Below are 19,407 nucleotides of genomic sequence, written 5' to 3' on the forward strand. Positions count from 1 at the left end.
AGAACTTCTTCCACCCCTGAAGTGGAACATAATCCATCTGGGACTGCCGGAGCCGGGCAGTCCCAGATGTCAGGCCACCCTGCCACGCCTGCTGATTGGTCAAATGACTGCACTTTCACTTCCTCATTTACTGACAAGCCTTCCTGCCTGCCTGCCTGCCTGCCTGCCTGCCTGCCTGCCTGCCTGCCTGCCTGTCTGTCTGTCTGTCTGTCTGTCTGTCTGTCTGTCTGTCTGTCTGTCTGTCTGCCTGCCTGCCTGTCTGCTCATTGCTCAATTTTAACAAGAGCTTATAACAACTACATTGGATCGGCTGGAACACCGTTTTTTTCTTAATTTTTTAAGACGGCCTAGGCGGCCCCCTGGCGCCCCCCCTGGACGATGTCACGAATACTGTGGCCAAAATAACTGTGATTAACGATATTATCCCGATAATCAAAATGTGCTTAAAACTCTATCTTTTGTTTTTGCACTTTATGTCTAAGCATGTCCATACCTGGCTGCCACTATGTGAACCAGGACCTACCCAAGGCGCTTTACAGAGATTGTGCATTACATTCACCCATTTACACACACATTCACACACAGATGCCGGAGGAAACCATGCATGGCACCAAGCTGTACATCGGGAGCAATTAGGGGTTCAGAGTCTTGCTCAAGGACACTTCGACATCAACTCTGGGGTAGCCCGGTTTCGAACTGGGAACCATCCGGATGATCCGGTCACTCTACCCCTGAGCCACTGCCGAATGATGGAGCTTACGCAAAAATGAATTTCACCCGCTTCTTAACACCTGTAAAGCAATGATGTGACAATATGATAAAGTGTCTCTCTCTCATAGAGAGAGAGAGAGAGAGAGAGAGAGAGAGAGAGAGAGAGAGAGAGAGGTGAGATCAGCAGAAGCTTGAATTTGGTGTCTCTCACCTCCGACTGTGTTTAATCTCTCTGGCAGTTTGATACAATGCTGTGGATGAATCTGATCAGCGTGCTGTCAGCACTTTTACTGCAAGACCCCTCCTACCAGCTGTCAATCACACACCCTGAGGACACAGGATAGGGAGGAGATGAGAGGAGAGGAGAGGAGAGGAGAGGAGAGGAGAGGAGAGGATCGAGGGGAGCGTAGAACAGTAAACAAGAGAATAAATGTGGTCATCTCCTCTCATTGCTGTAGAAAAGCTTCTCACTCAGCTGTGTGCTTCATGGCTGATAAAAGCGGCCTCTGATCTGACAGCCAGCAGCAGAGAGACGTTAGATAAAAACAAGTGACTCATAGTGAACAGCACTTCCAACAGCCCACAGCCAACTAGCGGCTCACCAGGTCATTATGTTGAATGAATGATATTGTGTCTGTGATAGAGTGACACCAACTCTCACCACACCCATCTAATTAACTTAGAGATAGGGGCGTACTCTCTCTCCTCCACAATTTCAGATCCTTGGTCTTGTCGACATTAGCCAAATACCAATGCCTTAATTTCTGCTCGATCGCTCCCTCCGCACTCCGATCTCCTCCAGTGTGACCCGGAAATTGTTCGCTTTGGAGGAGCCGAGGGTGGGTGTGAGGAGGCTTCTCAAGCCACGTTTGAAGTGACGATCAGTGAGTGTACATGAAGTCAAGTGTAGACTTCAACCTGTTTTGCATGTTGACTATGTGGATAGTCTCCTTGGACTATAGAATGGAAACTAGTATGCTGTCTGGGAGATGGGATCCAACATCCATGTAGAACATGACCCTACCTGAAGTGTTTTCTTGTATTCCTTGCTTCTTGGTTTTAGTTAGGATTTTACTTTACACTTCAGTCAAAGGGGGATCTCTGAATGACAGGACCCGCACACTGTCATGAACTTGCATGAAATGTTGCTCTTTAGTTTGATGTTTCAGACTTCAGTCGTTAGACCTTCATCAGGACGGACATTGTCCATCCTGATTACTGTATATGCACTTTGTCATCAACCTTTCGAGGTGTGCATCAGCCTTTAAAAAAAAGCACTTTTGTAGAGGCGGAAAAGGCCTCTGTCTGCAGAGCCTAAAAAGATCTTCCGTATATTCTGGCCCAATACAATTACTGACAATTAAGTATAAATGAAGACTGACTGCCAAGACGTGATCACAGAAGTTAAACACTGTCGTCTAAGATGGCTTGGACACGTACTTCGAATGCCCCCAGAGCGGATCCCCAAAGTGGCCCTCAGAAGGATGCAAATTATGATGTCTGTTTTGCATAGCTCAACTCAACTCATTCAAGGACCCATAAATGAATATGTATTTAACTGTGGACCCCCATCTGAAAAATATTTTGTGCCATTAGTGTCACCGGTGCCCGGCTGTAGAGAACCGAGTTGATGGATGATGGAAGTTGGAGATCCATGCCCCACCCGGCTATGCAATACCCGTTGTACCCGTGTTGTACCCGTGTCAGACCCGTTCCACCCATCTGTCTGTGTCACTTTTATGTCCTGTATCTGTCTCTCTGTGTCCCTTATATGGAGTTCTGTGTCAGGCATGCCCAAATATGGAGTGTTGTGATGTCAGAACAGGCCAGCTCCATATATGGAGTCCGGGCAGGGGCATTGTCCAGAGCCCAGTCAGATGCCTTTTGTGGCGGTTCTGGACAACTGTGGGTCTGACTAACTCAACACCGGGCACTGCACAAGATCTTTAATTCGAGTGTAAAATGAAACCAAATTTGGTTTAATGTTACGCTCTCAAGAGTTAAATTATTGTTAAACATCTACATTACATAATTTACAAGAACACAATTAGAGCATGTAGATTAGAAGAATTGTTATTTCGATCAATGTTTGCCAACGTCTGATGTCCACATCAATACAGCATGGCATTTTGGACAAAATCTTATCTTATCCATTCTTTAGTTTTGGGTCTGAGGGGCTAAATCTCATCAAATGGTGGTCCGTGGCACAAATGCCGAATAAATAATGGACCTTGATATGAAAAGGGTTGAAAACCACTATTGAAAACTATATTGTGTCCAAGATAACGTCACGTAAGGAGCCTGTCAGTCAAATACATTGTTCAAATTAATTGAGAAACCTGTGAACATTCCCACGGTCCCACCTCAGAAGATCACACTTCTTGAGAAAGCATGGTGTTTCTTTCTTTCTGTCGACGTCTGCTCTCGGCAGGTTAGCTTGAACAATTTCAAGCTAATTTCGACCCAGGAGCAGTATGGGTCCAATTGAGATGTCTGCTCTTACACCTTCACTAAGACAGATGGAACTAGCAGGGTTCAGGAGATGACTAATGAAAGTAAATTGGGCATCACACTGTGATGATGTGGAGCAGACTCCATGTTTCATCTGCAGGAGCAGGAAGAAATACTAAATTTGCAGGCAATCAAAAAGTTTGATCCTATGTTCTACCTGAGTGTTCATAAGATTCTCAATTTATCCGAACCCTTACTGTGACTGTAACAGACTGTGATAGGTATTTCAAGTGACCGATTATCAGACTGGTCAAATTATTCAAGCTTGCAGTGGTGGACATAGTACACACGTACTGTACTTAAGTACATTTTTGGAGTACACTCGGTCTCGATCCCCCCCCCCCCCCCCCACCCCCCCCCCCCACCCCGCACTTGGGGCTCCAGTTTTGTCTCATCTTTCTAAAGCCACTATTTGGGGATTTAGGAGTGGGGAAAGGGTGTTCCCCCACTAAAGTTGGTATTTTGGTTACCTGTCTAAATCCCTTAAACACCTCCGTTACCCGTTATATTATGCATAGGTGTGGTTTGGGCGTTACAATAATTAAATCATATTTAACCAATCACCTTAAGAGATCCCTTAACCGTTGCCCGTTAGTGCTATATTGCTTCATAGCCTTATGTTCTATAGCCCATGGAAGAGTGTTGCGTTAAACTCCACTGTCGCTTTCCCAAATGTGTGTGACCAAAATAGCAATTTAGGGGAAAGCGTGCCAACACGCCCATGACCACACCTCTAGGCGCAAATACCGGTGTCGGCAAAAAAGATAGCGGGTGACGCTGGACGAAAATACCATTAAGGGACAGAGAAAGCTCCTATATTCGTAATGTTCGGGCAGCGGCTGAATTGCGGCCGCGCTGCGGGTAAAGTCGGAGACAAAATTGGAGCCCTTGGTCTTTACTTGGACTCGCTTTAGGTGGACTCGACTACAACACTATAACTGTGTAACACAAAATGTTATAAATAATACTGAGAATACTAGTAAACCATCAAAGTTCAATACATACACCCAAGACACAAAAACATACACAACATTTCTAATATTAATAAAAATAGTTAGAAAATCACAAATGGGTGCAAGAGTAGGCTATATGGCCAAAACTGGTCCCGGACCCCCTGTGGAAGACACCTGGTATTAGCTACTACTCATTTTTGTTATCAGAGCCCAGCTACAAAAAACGTTTATGCTTCAATTATGATCTAATTTGACATTGTACTGCAACACATACTTGCCAGAATGTGAACCCAAGACGTTTTGAGTACCCTAAGTTGTTATGTTAGAAATGTTGAGTATGGGTCCCCAGCTTTTAGAAACTGCCGGATGCTAACTTGCATATTCAACATTTCTAACATAAAACTTTAGGGTACTCAGACCCCAGCCAAAAGTCAGAAAAGATTATTCTGGCTACTTTAAAAGTGTAAGAAATAAACTTAGAATATTTTAAAACCTACAAAACAACACTAATATTATGAAAATCGGACATTAATTGTCTGGCATACTATAAAGGGATGGGGGTCGGGAAAATTTGAACCCCATCATTGACTCCTATAGAACCGGCACTGATGACGTGTGAATGTGAATGCTCTCCAGTTATTGGGCTAGCAAGCCAGTAATTGGAGGCGTGCAGCACAGCAAGTGCCAGAGTGTCTTGTGTATGAATCAGAATTGCATAGAAGCACGCTCCCCAGGACAAATGTCGACAGGTACGTAGTTATTATTTAAGTGCACCAGAAATGGAGAATACATGTCAGGTCACACTGACTCCATGCCATGAGTGTTCTTAATCCCCCGCTGCCTGGCCAGTCCAGTCCGGCACTGTGGCACCTGCCTCTGGACTGTGTGTCACTGTGCATGCGTACTTGCGTGCGTGCGTGCGTGCGTGTGTGTGTACTAATCAGTGTCCTATAAAGAGAGGAACGAACTCGCGACTTGAGCTACAAAGCTGTGGTTTTCCTTACATGACAGGCAACTTGAGGCAAGTCAACAAAAGGGTGAGTAAGTCGCTGCTGAATTCTGATTCATACTGTACGCTATATCCTATGCATCTAGATCAAAGACTATACCTGGCTTGTCATGTGTCTACCTGTGTGAAGTTTGTGAACCAATAGAACCATTCAGCACTTCTTCTTTCATCTGCAAGATGTTTTCATCAGAATTACATTGCTGCCATATTGACATGGCTAAATATTTGTATGTTAGCCTACTGTAGTTTGTGTTTAGGTATAACCCTATAGTGTGCCCATTTTGGGCTAATGTGAAACAAAATTTTGGCTAATTTGACCTAAGCTATTGGCAACACCTTCACAGGCACATGTGTCCTGCAGGGATAATGGGAACCTCACGGTCACGGGTGTCCAGGGATAATGGGAACCTCACGGTCACATGTGTCCAGGGATAATGGGGACCTAGCGTCACGGGTGAAGGATTGAGAGACTCAGACAGCAACGTTTTAGGAATACACGTTATTACAAAGAGTGGATAATATAGAGGAAGGGGAGAGCCGGAGAGGTATAGAGGGTATGCGCATGCTTAAAGTAAATGGCACATCGAGTGGCAAATCGAGTGGCAAAGCAACATGCAAAGTGAGTTTAACATTGTTTAATGTTGTTTAATGCAATCAGATATGACTTTTCTGTGTGGATGTCTGGGCTGTCAAGGCCAGAAAGTAGTTTTTTGCCACACAGTAGGCGTTCCTGCATAACTTACTGGTTTGATGATGATGTCACGCGCATACCCTCTATTGTGAGTTAATGTAATCCAGCTGACCTGTCATCTTGTCATCGAAGTGTGTGTGTGTGTGTGTGTGTGTGTGTGTGTGTGTGTGTGTGCATGTGTGCGTGCGTGCGTGCGTGCGTGCGTGCATGTGTGCGTGCGTGCGTGCGTGCGTGCGTGCGTGCGTGCATACAAACTAATGTATAATGTATAATGTATTATAGGCTATACAACTTGAAATACTACATGCAGGTTCAGGGAAGTGGGTTTTGTTTACAAAATAATAATATGGCTTCACTTACCAAATTAATTCCAGCAATTATACTATGATCCATACTCTCATCAACTCTCTCATTTCAACCAATCAGATTGCTTCCTCGAAACGACCTGTTAAGCAATATTACACGAGGGGGGGTGGTTTAACGTCATTAATGCACGCCTGCGATGCTGCAGAAAGGCAGCACAGAAGTGCATTAATGACGTTAAAACCGCCTAAAACTAAGACCATCACTAAAAATCAGTGACGTCTCTATTAATATATACTCTAAGGGATAATCCACATGTTTGGTTGAGGATGATGAGGACCGACGTGGCGGAGGTTAGCGGGCCCTGGTTGGTCCGGCGAAGCGATGACGATGGTACGTTGTAGCTGGAAGACGCCGCTGCTGCAGCAACCTTTTGACAGCCTGAGTTCACCTAGTTACCTAACCTCTAGCCTGGAACTCACCTAGTTCACCTAGTTACCTAACCTCTAGCCTGGAACTCACCTAGTTACCTAACCTCTAGCCTGGAACTCACCTAGTTCACCTAGTTACCTAACCTCTAGCCTGGAACTCACCTAGTTACCTAACCTCTAGCCTGGAACTCACCTAGTTACCTAACCTCTAGCCTGGAACTCACCTAGTTCACCTAGTTACCTAACCTCTAGCCTGGAACTCACCTAGTTACCTAACCTCTAGCCTGGAACTCACCTAGTTACCTAACCTCTAGCCTGGAACTCACCTAGTTCACCTAGTTACCTAACCTCTAGCCTGGAACTCACCTAGTTACCTAACCTCTAGCCTGGAACTATAGTTACCTAACCTCTAGCCTGGAACTCACCTAGTTACCTAACCTCTAGCCTGGAACTCACCTAGTTACCTAACCTCTAGCCTGGAACTCACCTAGTTACCTAACCTCTAGCCTGGAACTCACCTAGTTACCTAACCTCTAGCCTGGAACTCACCTAGTTACCTAACCTCTAGCCTGGAACTCACCTAGTTACCTAACCTCTAGCCTGGAACTCACCTAGTTACCTAACCTCTAGCCTGGAACTCACCTAGTTACCTAACCTCTAGCCTGAGTTCACCTAGTTACCTAACCTCTAGCCTGAGTTCACCTAGTTACCTAACCTCTAGCTTGAGTTCACCTAGTTACCTAACCTCTAGCCTGGAACTCACCTAGTTACCTAACCTCTAGCCTGGAACTCACCTAGTTACCTAACCTCTAGCCTGGAACTCACCTAGTTACCTAACCTCTAGCCTGGAACTCACCTAGTTACCTAACCTCTAGCCTGGAACTCACCTAGTTACCTAACCTCTAGCCTGAGTTCACCTAGTTACCTAACCTCTAGCCTGAGTTCACCTAGTTACCTAACCTCTAGCCTGAGTTCACCTAGTTACCTAACCTCTAGCCTGAGTTCACCTAGTTACCTAACCTCTAGCCTGGAACTCACCTAGTTACCTAACCTCTAGCCTGAGTTCACCTAGTTACCTAACCTCTAGCCTGAGTTCACCTAGTTACCTAACCTCTAGCCTGAGTTCACCTAGTTACCTAACCTCTAGCCTGAGTTCACCTAGTTACCTAACCTCTAGCCTGAGTTCACCTAGTTACCTAACCTCTAGCCTGAGTTCACCTAGTTACCTAACCTCTAGCCTGGAACTCACCTATGCTTTTTATGGCATAGGCAGCTGCCGGCAGGATCCGCCGAGAGAAACTATGCGCAGCTGCGCGACATGAGACTAATTACTTAGAGCGACAGAGAGAGAGAGGAGTGTGTGTGTGTGTACATGTGTGCGTGTGTGTGTCAATTTAACAAAGGTGCAGGCGATCAGAAATCAGCAGAGAGTGAGCGACTTTTTCAGTCTGGGTTTCCGAGGCTACCTAACCTCTCCTCATGCACAGCACTGTTCCTAGTTGTTTTCATGCCAAAGGCCACAGAAGCAGGCTTTAACCAAAATATATAGGTCACTGCAAAACAGGTACTTAAACTTAAACGATACCGAGACAATATCGCCGAGACAGTTTGTTTATTTTTGGAGTACCACAGACGAAAAACAGTCTAAGTCCAAATTTCAGACTGACCCCTCCACGAAAAGGCCTTGTTGTCCTGAACCCTTATCTATCATTTATATATTATGGATCAATAGTGTGGACTTAGACTGTTATTCGTCTGTGGTACTCATTGTTATATGAGACGATTTTAAGATGACCCAATGTTATTCTCCATAGAGAAAACTTCTGTGAACCAGGGATGAGCGAGTGACGTCAGGACTTTGGTGCTCTATAATCCACAGGTAGGTCTATGTCAAGCAAAAAGTCCAAGTCCAACCTGACGACAACTTCGACAAACGGTGATCATGCAAGGGATAATGAATGGCTAGGTGGTCATTGTTGATAAAGAAATCACAGACAGGGTGTTTAGCCACCGACGTGGAACCGAGGTGCCATAATCACCCTGAATTGCAATGCAATCCAAATGCAATCCAAAATTGCATATCCACAGTCTCTGGTTTGGCCTTATTTACACAAAAATGCATCACAGCATGAAGCACCCCTCCCTGTAATAGAGCCAAGATGCTTGCATCTTAATAATGACCACATTATAATGAATTCCTTGGGTCCAAATTGTATGGATTTTTTTTTTTATTTGTCTCTTTTGGTTTATATTTCCTTTTCCTTTCCTTCAAAAGTTATGTTCTTTTCTGTTGTTGCCCTTTTCGGGGTTGGGTGCAGGATATGTGTAAGAAAGGGTTCAAATGAACTCCATGGGACATTATTTCTTGATTCATTATGCACATTCTCATTCCAGCAAGACTATTATTGATTATTTAACAACTCATTTCATTCTGATAGGTTGACAGTATTCCTTACTTGCAGGCAGTGGTGGAAAGTACTGTATTAAAATACAATTTGAGGTATTTGTACTTTACTTGAGTATTTTAAATTTCCAGTACTTTTACTTCTACTCCACTACATCTCAGAGGCAAATATTGTACTTTTACTCCACTACACTTATTAGAAAACTTTAGTTACTATATGCAGTTACTTTGTAGATTTGTATTATTATCACAAAACATACATTAACCACTTCAGCCCATATACATTTGGACCATTTGAAAATAGACGATCAACAAGCTCACCATGCGTCGCGATGCGAAGCATTGCGAGCTTGTAGATCTGCCTTTTTTTAAAAGATTTGTATACATTTGAAAACTTGTGAAACGCGACATTCTGTATAACGACTACTTTCTACTAGGGTACTTTAAGTACATTTTGATACCAAATACTTACGCACATTTGGAATAACCGAACATTTACTTGTACACATTGCAGTATTTATACTTTTACTTAAGTAAAGAATGTAAGTACTTGACCTGCACCACTGCTTGCAGGAAACAATGACCTCCAGCAAGGAGCTCCAGCAACACCTCCTTCACGCTGATCCTCGGCCTCCGCAGCATGCTGTCCACCTCCTCCAAGCCTGACTTCTACAGAGGAGAAGGGGAGACAGAGGAGCAGAGGGGGTAGTAGGGGGAGGCGGACAGAGGGGACGGGTGGGGAGGTTTATTTTTAAGGAAATTGATGGGACTTTACCATTGTATATTGGTAAAGTCTATAAGGCAGCATAGGCTATACAATGATGCAATCGCAACTCTCAGCGCTGCTAGTGCAGTGAGTGCACACACTGGGAAGTGAGAACAATTACAACCAAACAACACAGGTCAATGTGACATGACAGGTCGAGTACCTGCAGTGATTATTAGCTGCTGCCAAGTGGATGAGGCTGAATAATTGACAAGGCTGATTGGAAGGCTGCGAAGCAATGCACAATATTACTTCTACTGCTATTACTACCTGCCTTACTACTACTACTTTACTACTACTACTACTACTACTACTACTACTACTACTACTACTAGTTGTTGTTTTTTTTGGGGGGGGGGAGGCCCCTGGAGGCTCGAGGCCTGTTTCAATTGAAACAATTATATAAGGCTGCCACTGCATATAGGACACGCGACTGGCCTCTTTTTGTTTTAGTGCCCCAACCACTTGGAATGATCTACTGCTTAAATTAAAGTACCTGTTCTCCCATGATTGCAGACCTACACACACATGCCTGCAACTGCTTTTAAACGTGTGTTGTATCACACGTATGGGAAAGTTTCTGTTTTGTTTTATCATTGTTGTGAACATGAAATTGTACTGCAATGTATCTCGACGACACTGCGAATGAGGGAAACCTCAATGTCTTTCGAGAATAAATGAAGGTTTGGATGAATTAATGAAAAGTAGAGGAGAGGATAATTCTAGCAATAAACTCCAACGATTACTTAATCCACCAGAAAGCCAGAAAGTTCAGTTCCTAAGTTAGTTCCTTGGCAACAATAAATTATCACATAGTGATATTTGTCAGGTGAAAGAAGCGCTTTTTTTTCAACGTCTGTTCTTTTTTCTGAAATAAGTTTTTGGCAAGATTGTGAAAATAATATCCATAGACTTGTGTGTGGAACTGAACTGCAAGTAAGCTACAGTGAAGAAACTACAGAGGACACTGGGTTTTGTTGTACAGTGTTTGCTGAGAATGGATACCTAAGCAGCAAAGCCTAAACAGCTATTTACTCTTTGGCAGTGTCTATACGTGCATCAGTTACAGTATGGATCACAATCATTGCAGTAATGATGTGCCGCTGAGTGACTCGGACACTGGTCCTGTCCGACATGCTTTCATGGGGGACGGAAAAGAGGACTTCTCCTCTTGGTGCAGAGGCTTTGAGATAGCTATGAGTGCTGCTCCTAATTATAATGAGCACAGTTTGTCTAGGTTGCTGCCTACATGCCTGGGTGCTTCTGCTTTAGCTTACTGGAACAGTCTATCCACCACAACAAAGGAAGATTACGTAGAGGTGAAAGGAAAATTGGAAATTATTTTCAGATCCATCCGCCAGCCTGATGAAACAATTGCGGAGTTTGCTGCAGGAATCAGCGATTTTGTGGAGGAAGCTTTTCCCTCATATGGACTAAATGCCAAGGCCAAGGAAAAGTTCCAGAGGTTCATTCACGGAATCCAGCCATGTCTTCAGCTGCGTTGTTACAAGCAAGACATGAATACAATTGAAAATGCTTTATTGTTCGCATTAGAGCTTGAGAAATCTCATTGCGCCAATTTGATTTCTTCACCTCACACTCTGCAGTATTTCCCACAGATACCGGGCTTCCCCGCGGCCTCTCCTCTGACCCCTATTGGGTCCATGTCTGCCTATTACGTTGGTACCGCAGACCAATTAAGATCTTTCTTAATTGGTCCGACTCGTCCGAGGACGGCAGAAGATCTTTCACGTATGGATCGACTTGAGCTCAAGGTCCAGCGCATGCAGCAACGAGAGGAACACAGTAACTACAGGTCTCATCGGCAGAGCCCCACTGATCACTATCCCTCCTCGGGGATACCCTGCACCACCCAAAGTTTGGGTGGTGCTGGCCTTTTTGACAGGCCAGCCCCCACGCGAAATGGCCCCACACAGGATGACTACGAACAACATGCCCGCTCTCTGCAAGAGCCATATGACTCATCTGTGTTCTAATGACGCAGATGCAGTCACTCAACTTAGTCAACTATAGAGCAAGCGTTCCCAAACTTTTAATTTGACTCCACAGAAAATAGCCGATCTACAAGCTCGCAACGATGTAGATTGGCTATATTTTCACAATTTCTTAACCTGACTCCGCCAGATGGGGCAGCAGAGAGTACACTGGGTTCCCCCCTCCTGCTCCCATCTGGGAACTCTCAGGCAGACTTGATGCTCCGGCCACAAAACGGCCTGGCCAATCAGCAGCAGCTAGAGGCGGGATCAAGCCATACACAGTGCTGCCTTGATCCCGCCTCTAGCTGCTGCTGATTGGCCAGGCCGTTTTGTGCCCGGGCATCAAGTCTGCCTGAGAGTTCCCAGATGGGAGCAGGAGGGGGAACCCAGTGTACTCTCTGCTGCCCCATCTGGCGGAGTCAGGTTAACAATTTCTACCTCTTAGGTAGAAATTTGAAAATTTGGCCAATATAGTTTGTTGGTTAATTTTGACATAATAATAATAGTCTTATTATTATTAGGGCCCGACCACTGCACAGTACTGCACAGTAGTGCGAAGCCCTATTGAAATCGCAATGATTCTTCATTATTCCCCCAAATGAATGAAATGAAATCGCGTTTTTGAGGCGCTAAACGTACTTGAAAAGTTGCGGAACTTTGCACACACATCACAAGTGGCGATTTTTTAAATTTATTTAGCACTTGTCATCAGTGTTTAAACAACTCATTGTGTATATTATATATACCGGTAGATATTTTCTCTTTGGGCAGCTATATTTAATCCAGCGCAGTGATAGTTCGTTGAGACATGGAAGTCAGAAGGTTTATTATATAACCCATCCCCCCTTCATTATCTATCAGTAATGAATTCTGCTCCTTTAAATAGGCTGTCTCTCCACGTCAACTCCCATCACTCTCATTCGCTGCCAGCTAACTCACTCACGCCCACATTCAATCAGGTGGTCCTTTTAGGCAGTCACTACTCTGTGTTCAGTCTACATAACAGACTCCTCTCTGTGGCATTTGTTCTGTAATGGGTGATTCTGTTATTATAAATGTGATTTATGGATTGTACTATATGTGGTATCTAGTTGGTTTGTGCCTAAGTATTAAGATTATAAAGATCGCTTTGGGCATTTTGACTGCCAGGGACATTCCCACCCATTTCCCATGATCGCGGTGGTTTGACTCATATGAAGTAGGCCGGTGGCCGACTGCGACGGGCACGTACAGGTCTAGTATGTCAAATCGACCGGCTTCATCGGGAATGGCGTGCTTGTATTTTGAGAAATGTTGTAGAGTTTAATTGATATTAATTAATTCGTGAATTCATTTTACCCATTCTTGACATTATTCCGGTAGAGTGTCTCAGTCCTAGCGGTCGCTTTCTCGCCTTTAAGGCGTATTACTGGTACTATATGTGGTATCTAGTTCTGTTATGGATATCTGTGATCATAATGTGTTTTATGGATTGTATTGTATTTATGATCATGTGATATGCACAGTATCTATGTGGTATATGGAATGCATTGAAAGTTATGTTGTTGATGAAATGTCTTTATCTTATGCTCTGCTCTGGGGCTTGTTGTTGATATCAGAGCTATGTCTCGGGAAACAGATAATCTGGGATATCACATGAGCAGAGCCACACCGCCATACTAAATGCATTAGCTTTGCAATAAATGGTTAATGGTCAATCTGAGCTGAAGAGTCTTACTGATTATTATTAACCAGACTATTAATAATAGTAATCGAATAATCAAATCGAACTTCCGTTGTGATTGGCCGAGCTTTGCATAACGTTTGTAGCAGCTAATTGGCTGTTGTTGGTTACGTAACCAATCTATGTTTTACAAACAGACTATTCCGGAGTAATCTAACTTCCGCTGTGATTGGCCGAGCTTTGCATAACGTTTGTAGTAGCTAATTGGCTATTCCGGAGTAATCTAACTTCCGCTGTGATTGGCCGGGCTTTGCATAACGTTTGTAGTAGCTAATTGGCTGTTGTTGGTTACGTAACCAATCTATGTTTTACAATCATTTATAAAGACAGAGTTCCATTGAAGGGGCAGAAGACCAAACTATTCAAGTGTTATAGAAGTTTTCAAATTAGGGACGGGCCTATGTAAGCGACTGCGGCAACCACACTTTGCAATTTTTCAAATATTGACTTATATATAATATAAGACTTTTCTAGTTTAGAACTAGCAGTGATATTAAACATCTTAACCACTAGACCAAAGGGATATCCCTCTGGACCAGGGGAGATATTAGACTTTTGAGGCCATCAGGCAGAGGCTCTGAGCCACTCTGCTACACTCACCCCCCTTTTGACCTCCTCCCACGGGGAAACCCGATCCGGGTCACGGCACCAATGTAACGCCTGGGATTCGAACTTGGGCCTCCTGCGTGAAAGTCCCATATCTTAACCACTAGACCAAAGGGATATCGCTATAGACGCCTTATCAGACGACGTCACACTGATAAGAAACAGCATGCATAAAGGCAGCAGAAGAACACCACCTCTCATAAGATGCAATGGAAAAGTTCTAACTGCACTCACGTGTAAAAAATGCCCCTATCAAACTTTCAGATGCTGTTTTTCTCCCAGTGTGGAGGAAGAATGATTAGGATTTTTATTGTGATCTCTCGCCCTATATATATAATCCTTGGTTCTGTTGTGTTTGAACAATAATAGCAATTCAAAACAGTTGTCCTCAAAACCACACCTCCAGTCGCTGTCATAAGAACGGGAGGTGCGCTCATGAACACGGCCGCAGCAGAGCCTATTTGTGCACCGCTGCACGCGCACCTGCAGCCCATCAAGTATAATGTATGCTTCGTCCCGCGATGGTGTCGCGCACGCAGACCTCTACGCTCACAGTCGCATCTGCGATGCGATGTGAGCTTGTCAGCTGTTCTCTGTGCTCAATACTGTTGGGCTTTGAAGTATAAATGTCTCCTAGGGTGCATCTCACTAGCCAACTCACAAGAGGAGGTTGAATGGACTGAAACCAGCGCTCCCTAAAACAACAGGTTTGGAGATCTGTTGGGAATTGATTACATGAAACAGTCACCCGTGCGCCCAGTCCCAATGTTTGTAAACAAATAATTGGTCTATGGACCGGGGGGAGATATTAGACTATTGAGGCCATCAGGCAGAGGATCTGAGCAACTCTGCTACAGTTGCACACCTCCAGCGCCAGATGGCGACCTTTTCCCAGGATATGAATAGAGGGCCACTGGTGGATGCTGCAGTCTAAACACACACACACACACACACACACACACACACACACACACACACACACACACACACACACACACACACACACACACACACACACACACACACACACACACACACACACACACACACACACACACAGTCACACAGCCACACACACACACGGATCCCATTGAAAAAAAATAAGAAATCATGTCAGTTGATGACGTCATTGCCTCAAGCAGTAAAAGCTCAATGGTTAAATGTTTCAACAAAGGAATGATGCACTGTGAAGAAGCAACGGTTCTCAGAGAGGGTTCTGGGTACCCCCAGCAGTCCTTCAGAGGGTTCCAGGGGGTCCCCAGCAGTCCTCCCAGCAGTCCATGAGAGGGTTCCAGGGGGTCCCCAGCAGTCCAAGAGAGGGTTCCAGGGGGTCCCCATCAAAATGAGCTAATTATAGCCTCAAATTCTGTTGAACCCATAAAGTCCTGAGGCCGGTTCAACATATCTTCTAAATCAGTCATTCTCAAACATTTTTATGTGCAGTAAAGCATGTCAAATAATTGTAGTGGAGTAAAAAAGTATACATTTGGATCTGAGATGTAGTGGAGTAGTAGGTCCTATCACAAAATAGAACTACTGAAGAATGTACATCAAAATTGTACTTAAGAACAGTACTTGAGTAAATGTACTTTACATTACATTCAATATTTTCTATGAAACCTTCCAGATGTCTGGTCACCAAAGGCAGCAAGGTCAAAGCACACACACGCACACACGCACACGCGCGCGCGCGCACGCACACACACACACACACACACACACACACACACACACACACACACACACACACACACACAGGTTGACCAGTCGGAGTAGGCTACTATTAACTGTCCAGGGAGCTAATTACTCAGCAGCAGGTCGCCGTAGGTGTGTGTGTGTGTGTGGGGGGGGGGGGGGGGGGGGTTGCAAAATGTGTTGACGTCAGCGAGGGGGGGGGGGGGGGGGGGTCAAGATCTCTCTCTGTGCGTGCGTCTCTCTCTCTCTCTCTCTCTCTCTCTCTCTCTCTCTATCTCTCTCTCTCTCTCTCGGGAAGCTATAGCGTCATTCATTATGGGGATCAATTTAAATAGAGTCGACACTCCGACAGAAGTATTCCCCTCTGTGTCTCGACTCGCGTGCACACGCCTACACACGCGCACACAGCATGACTGGAATGCAGGATGCCCTGCACACTCACACTCTCTCTCTCACACATGTGCATGCACACACACACACACACACACACACACACACACACACACACACACACACACACACACACACACACACACACACACACACTGTACTCAAATGTCTGAAATGACAAAATTAACATTTATGTTAGATACATGCAGCCAGTTTGTGTGCATTGACTAACTGAGGTTTTATAAATGCGCCCCCCTTCCTCCATCCATCCATCCATCCGTCCATCCATCCATCCATCCGTCCGTCCATCCGTCCGTCCGTCCGTCCGTCCATCCATCCATTTCAGACATTAAAGGCTAAGGTCATTGGGATTCAAAGTTAACTGTTCTGGAGCCCGGATTTGCAGGTGTCCATCCTGTTTGATCAATGGTGCCCCAGTTTTCCCTGTACCCACCCTGTTGTGGTTCCCTGTACCCACCCTGTTGTGGTTCCTGGTGCCCACCCTGTTGTGGTTCCCTGTGCCCACCCTGTTGTGGTTCCTGGTGCCCACCCTGTTGTGGTTCCTGGTGCCCACCCTGTTGTGGTTCCCTGTGCCCACCCTGTTGTGGTTCCCTGTGCCCACCCTGTTGTGGTTCCCTGTACCCACCCTGTTGTGGTTCCCTGTGCCCACCCTGTTGTGGTTCCTGGTGCCCACCCTGTTGTGGTTCCCTGTACCCACCCTGTTGTGGTTCCCTGTACCCACCCTGTTGTGGTTCCTGGTGCCCAACCTGTTGTGGTTCCCTGTGCCCACCCTGTTGTGGTTCCCTGTGCCCACCCTGTTGTGGTTCCCTGTACCCACCCTGTTGTGGTTCCTGGTGCCCACCCTGTTGTGGTTCCTGGTGCCCACCCTGTTGTGGTTCCCTGTGCCCACCCTGTTGTGGTTCCTGGTGCCCACCCTGTTGTGGTTCCCTGTGCCCACCCTGTTGTGGTTCCTGGTGCCCACCCTGTTGTGGTTCCCTGTGCCCACCCTGTTGTGGTTCCCTGTGCCCACCCTGTTGTGGTTCCTGGTGCCCACCCTGTTGTGGTTCCCTGTGCCCACCCTGTTGTGGTTCCTGGTGCCCACCCTGTTGTGGTTCCCTGTGCCCACCCTGTTGTGGTTCCCTGTGCCCACCCTGTTGTGGTTCCCCGTGCCCACCGTGTTTTCATGCCCAGATTGACCATGAGTGAAATCAGCGATGTTTATAGGTCAGTGGTTCACCGGTTCTCAAATAGGGTCTAGGGACCCCCATGCCCGCCCATGCAACTTTATCAGTGAAGCCAGAGCAAGCTATTTTGCCATCAAAATATTACGTGGGGTGAATTGATAGGCTACTGTACATTCACATCATGAATTAAAATTATTTCGGAAATCATAGCAGACGCACAGACTGTAGACAGCCTGCCTGCAGCAGCTTATTAGCGCATTATGGTTAATTAGGCTACTAACTTGCAGAACCCAGTTCTGCAAGCCTGCAAAGGATGAAATTGAAAAGAGTATATAGGCTACGCCTACGCACGTTTCTGTCGAACCAAGCGGTTCGACAGTGATCTCCAAACCCAACTGGGCATCCTAAAAACCCAACGAAACAAGCTAAGAAACATTGTAACTACCATGACCAAATCCGCTAAAATCAAGGAATCAAGGAAAACAAAAACAATCTCAGGATCTCTGGAAGCTACTAAACAACCAGCTAGGCTGCGGTCAGAAACTTAAAACCAGGTTTACTAACATAAATATAAAATCGAATGACACCCACATCGCACTGACAAGCTTGACGTAGCCAACTACTTAAACTTCTTTACAAACATTGCAACAACGCTGGTTAACAAACTGCCCTCCCACTCTGGGCGTTTTGGTGTAGAGCACATCAAAGCCTTCTACAAAAACCTAGGTGTTTGTAAAGATGATTTTAAACTGACATGGTAACAACTGAGGAGGTACTTAAAAGACTGTGGGCAGTATTATGCGTGTCTTAAGTACCAGGTCTTATTACTTAACTTAAGACCTGGATCAATGCCATTTGGCTATTCTGAGTGGCCAAACAGCATTGACCACGCCTCAAAGGTCTTAAGTTACGTCATAAGACCTGGTACTTAAGACACGCATAATAGCCTACTGCCCTGTGTGCCCTTCAACCCCACAAGGCCACTGGCCGTGATAATATTCCCTCCAAATTTCTCAGAGACTCGGCCATCTCCATAGCTCCAATCATCACCCACATAATAAACCTCTCCATCAAACAGGGACAGGTCCCCCAAGATTTCAAACTGGCCAAAGTAGCCTTGTGTTTACATTCCATCTGTGGACCATTCCACGTTGTTTTTAGTTACACACGTATGTCAAGTGCCCGACATCTATTTCCTCTCAAAGCGGCGAGCATTTTCAAGTGTTTTTTCTTTTTTTTCTGTACCCTAAAACGTGATGCGTCATGCATTCAACGCATGTTTTATTTTAAAATCATACTGGAAATAGAAGTATATCTATAGGACCAGTAGTAAACTATAGAGAATATTATTATTATTATCATTTGCGCTGTCGGCGGGGGTGGGGGTGCCCGCGGTGCTGCGGAGGGGGGCAACGACCAATAGTTGGCCCAGGGGTCCTTGAGGGGGTTCAAGGGGGTCCCCAGCTCAATAGTTAGGATTTAGGAAACAAATGGATGGACCCTTCCCTTACAGGCCTGTAAACCAAATGGTATAGTTTCCAAGTGTGGTATATGGCTAAGTATTGCCACTCAGAGTTATGGGGGTCCCAGACCACAGGGGGTCCTTGAAATAAAAAGGTTTAGGGTTCCCACTATTTGCCACTTTCTCTCTGCATGCACGTGTGCATTTTATTTTTTCGGTTGGCATATAAAATAAGCCGGCAGCCCATATTGTTACAGTGTCTGAACAGGTTTTGAACATGAATCAATAGCCATCTATGTAGGACTGAACTCCACTGAACTGAACTCCATGGGCAACCAGTGACCTCCAGGAAAGTCTGGATGGCAACCGAGGAAGGTCGGTGACGCTGGAGAGACAGCTGACCTCCAGGAAAGTATGGCAGGGCAAGAGGGGTTAGCAACCTCTGTTGCAGCACTCGCAAGAGGGCACCACGCAAGCTACAGACCGTACAAATGAGCAATACCCCAGAGTCTCCCGAGAGTGACGAGAGACTCGATAGGACAGATTCAACGACAACAACTATGACAGTGAC

At 45.4% G+C, this 19,407-nt stretch overlaps 1 protein-coding gene across 1 annotated transcript in view; it reads right to left on the reverse strand.

Annotated features, from left to right (window-relative positions):
* LOC306913244 (coagulation factor XIII A chain-like) overlaps nt 1-19,407 on the reverse strand; it is a gene marked incomplete at its 5' end in the record, with an annotated part of 44,101 nt that overhangs the window by 23,589 nt on the left and 1,105 nt on the right. Inside the window, 2 exons of the mRNA XM_079489834.1 lie at nt 9,569-9,682; nt 16,645-17,341. Coding sequence (XP_079345960.1) covers nt 9,569-9,682; nt 16,645-17,341 — 811 coding nt within the window. The remainder of the gene's footprint in view (nt 1-9,568; nt 9,683-16,644; nt 17,342-19,407) is intronic.

The sequence above is a fragment of the Electrona antarctica genome (assembly GCF_951216825.1).
Source record: "Electrona antarctica genome assembly, chromosome: 20".
In the NCBI taxonomy this organism is placed as follows: Eukaryota; Metazoa; Chordata; class Actinopteri; order Myctophiformes; family Myctophidae; genus Electrona; species Electrona antarctica.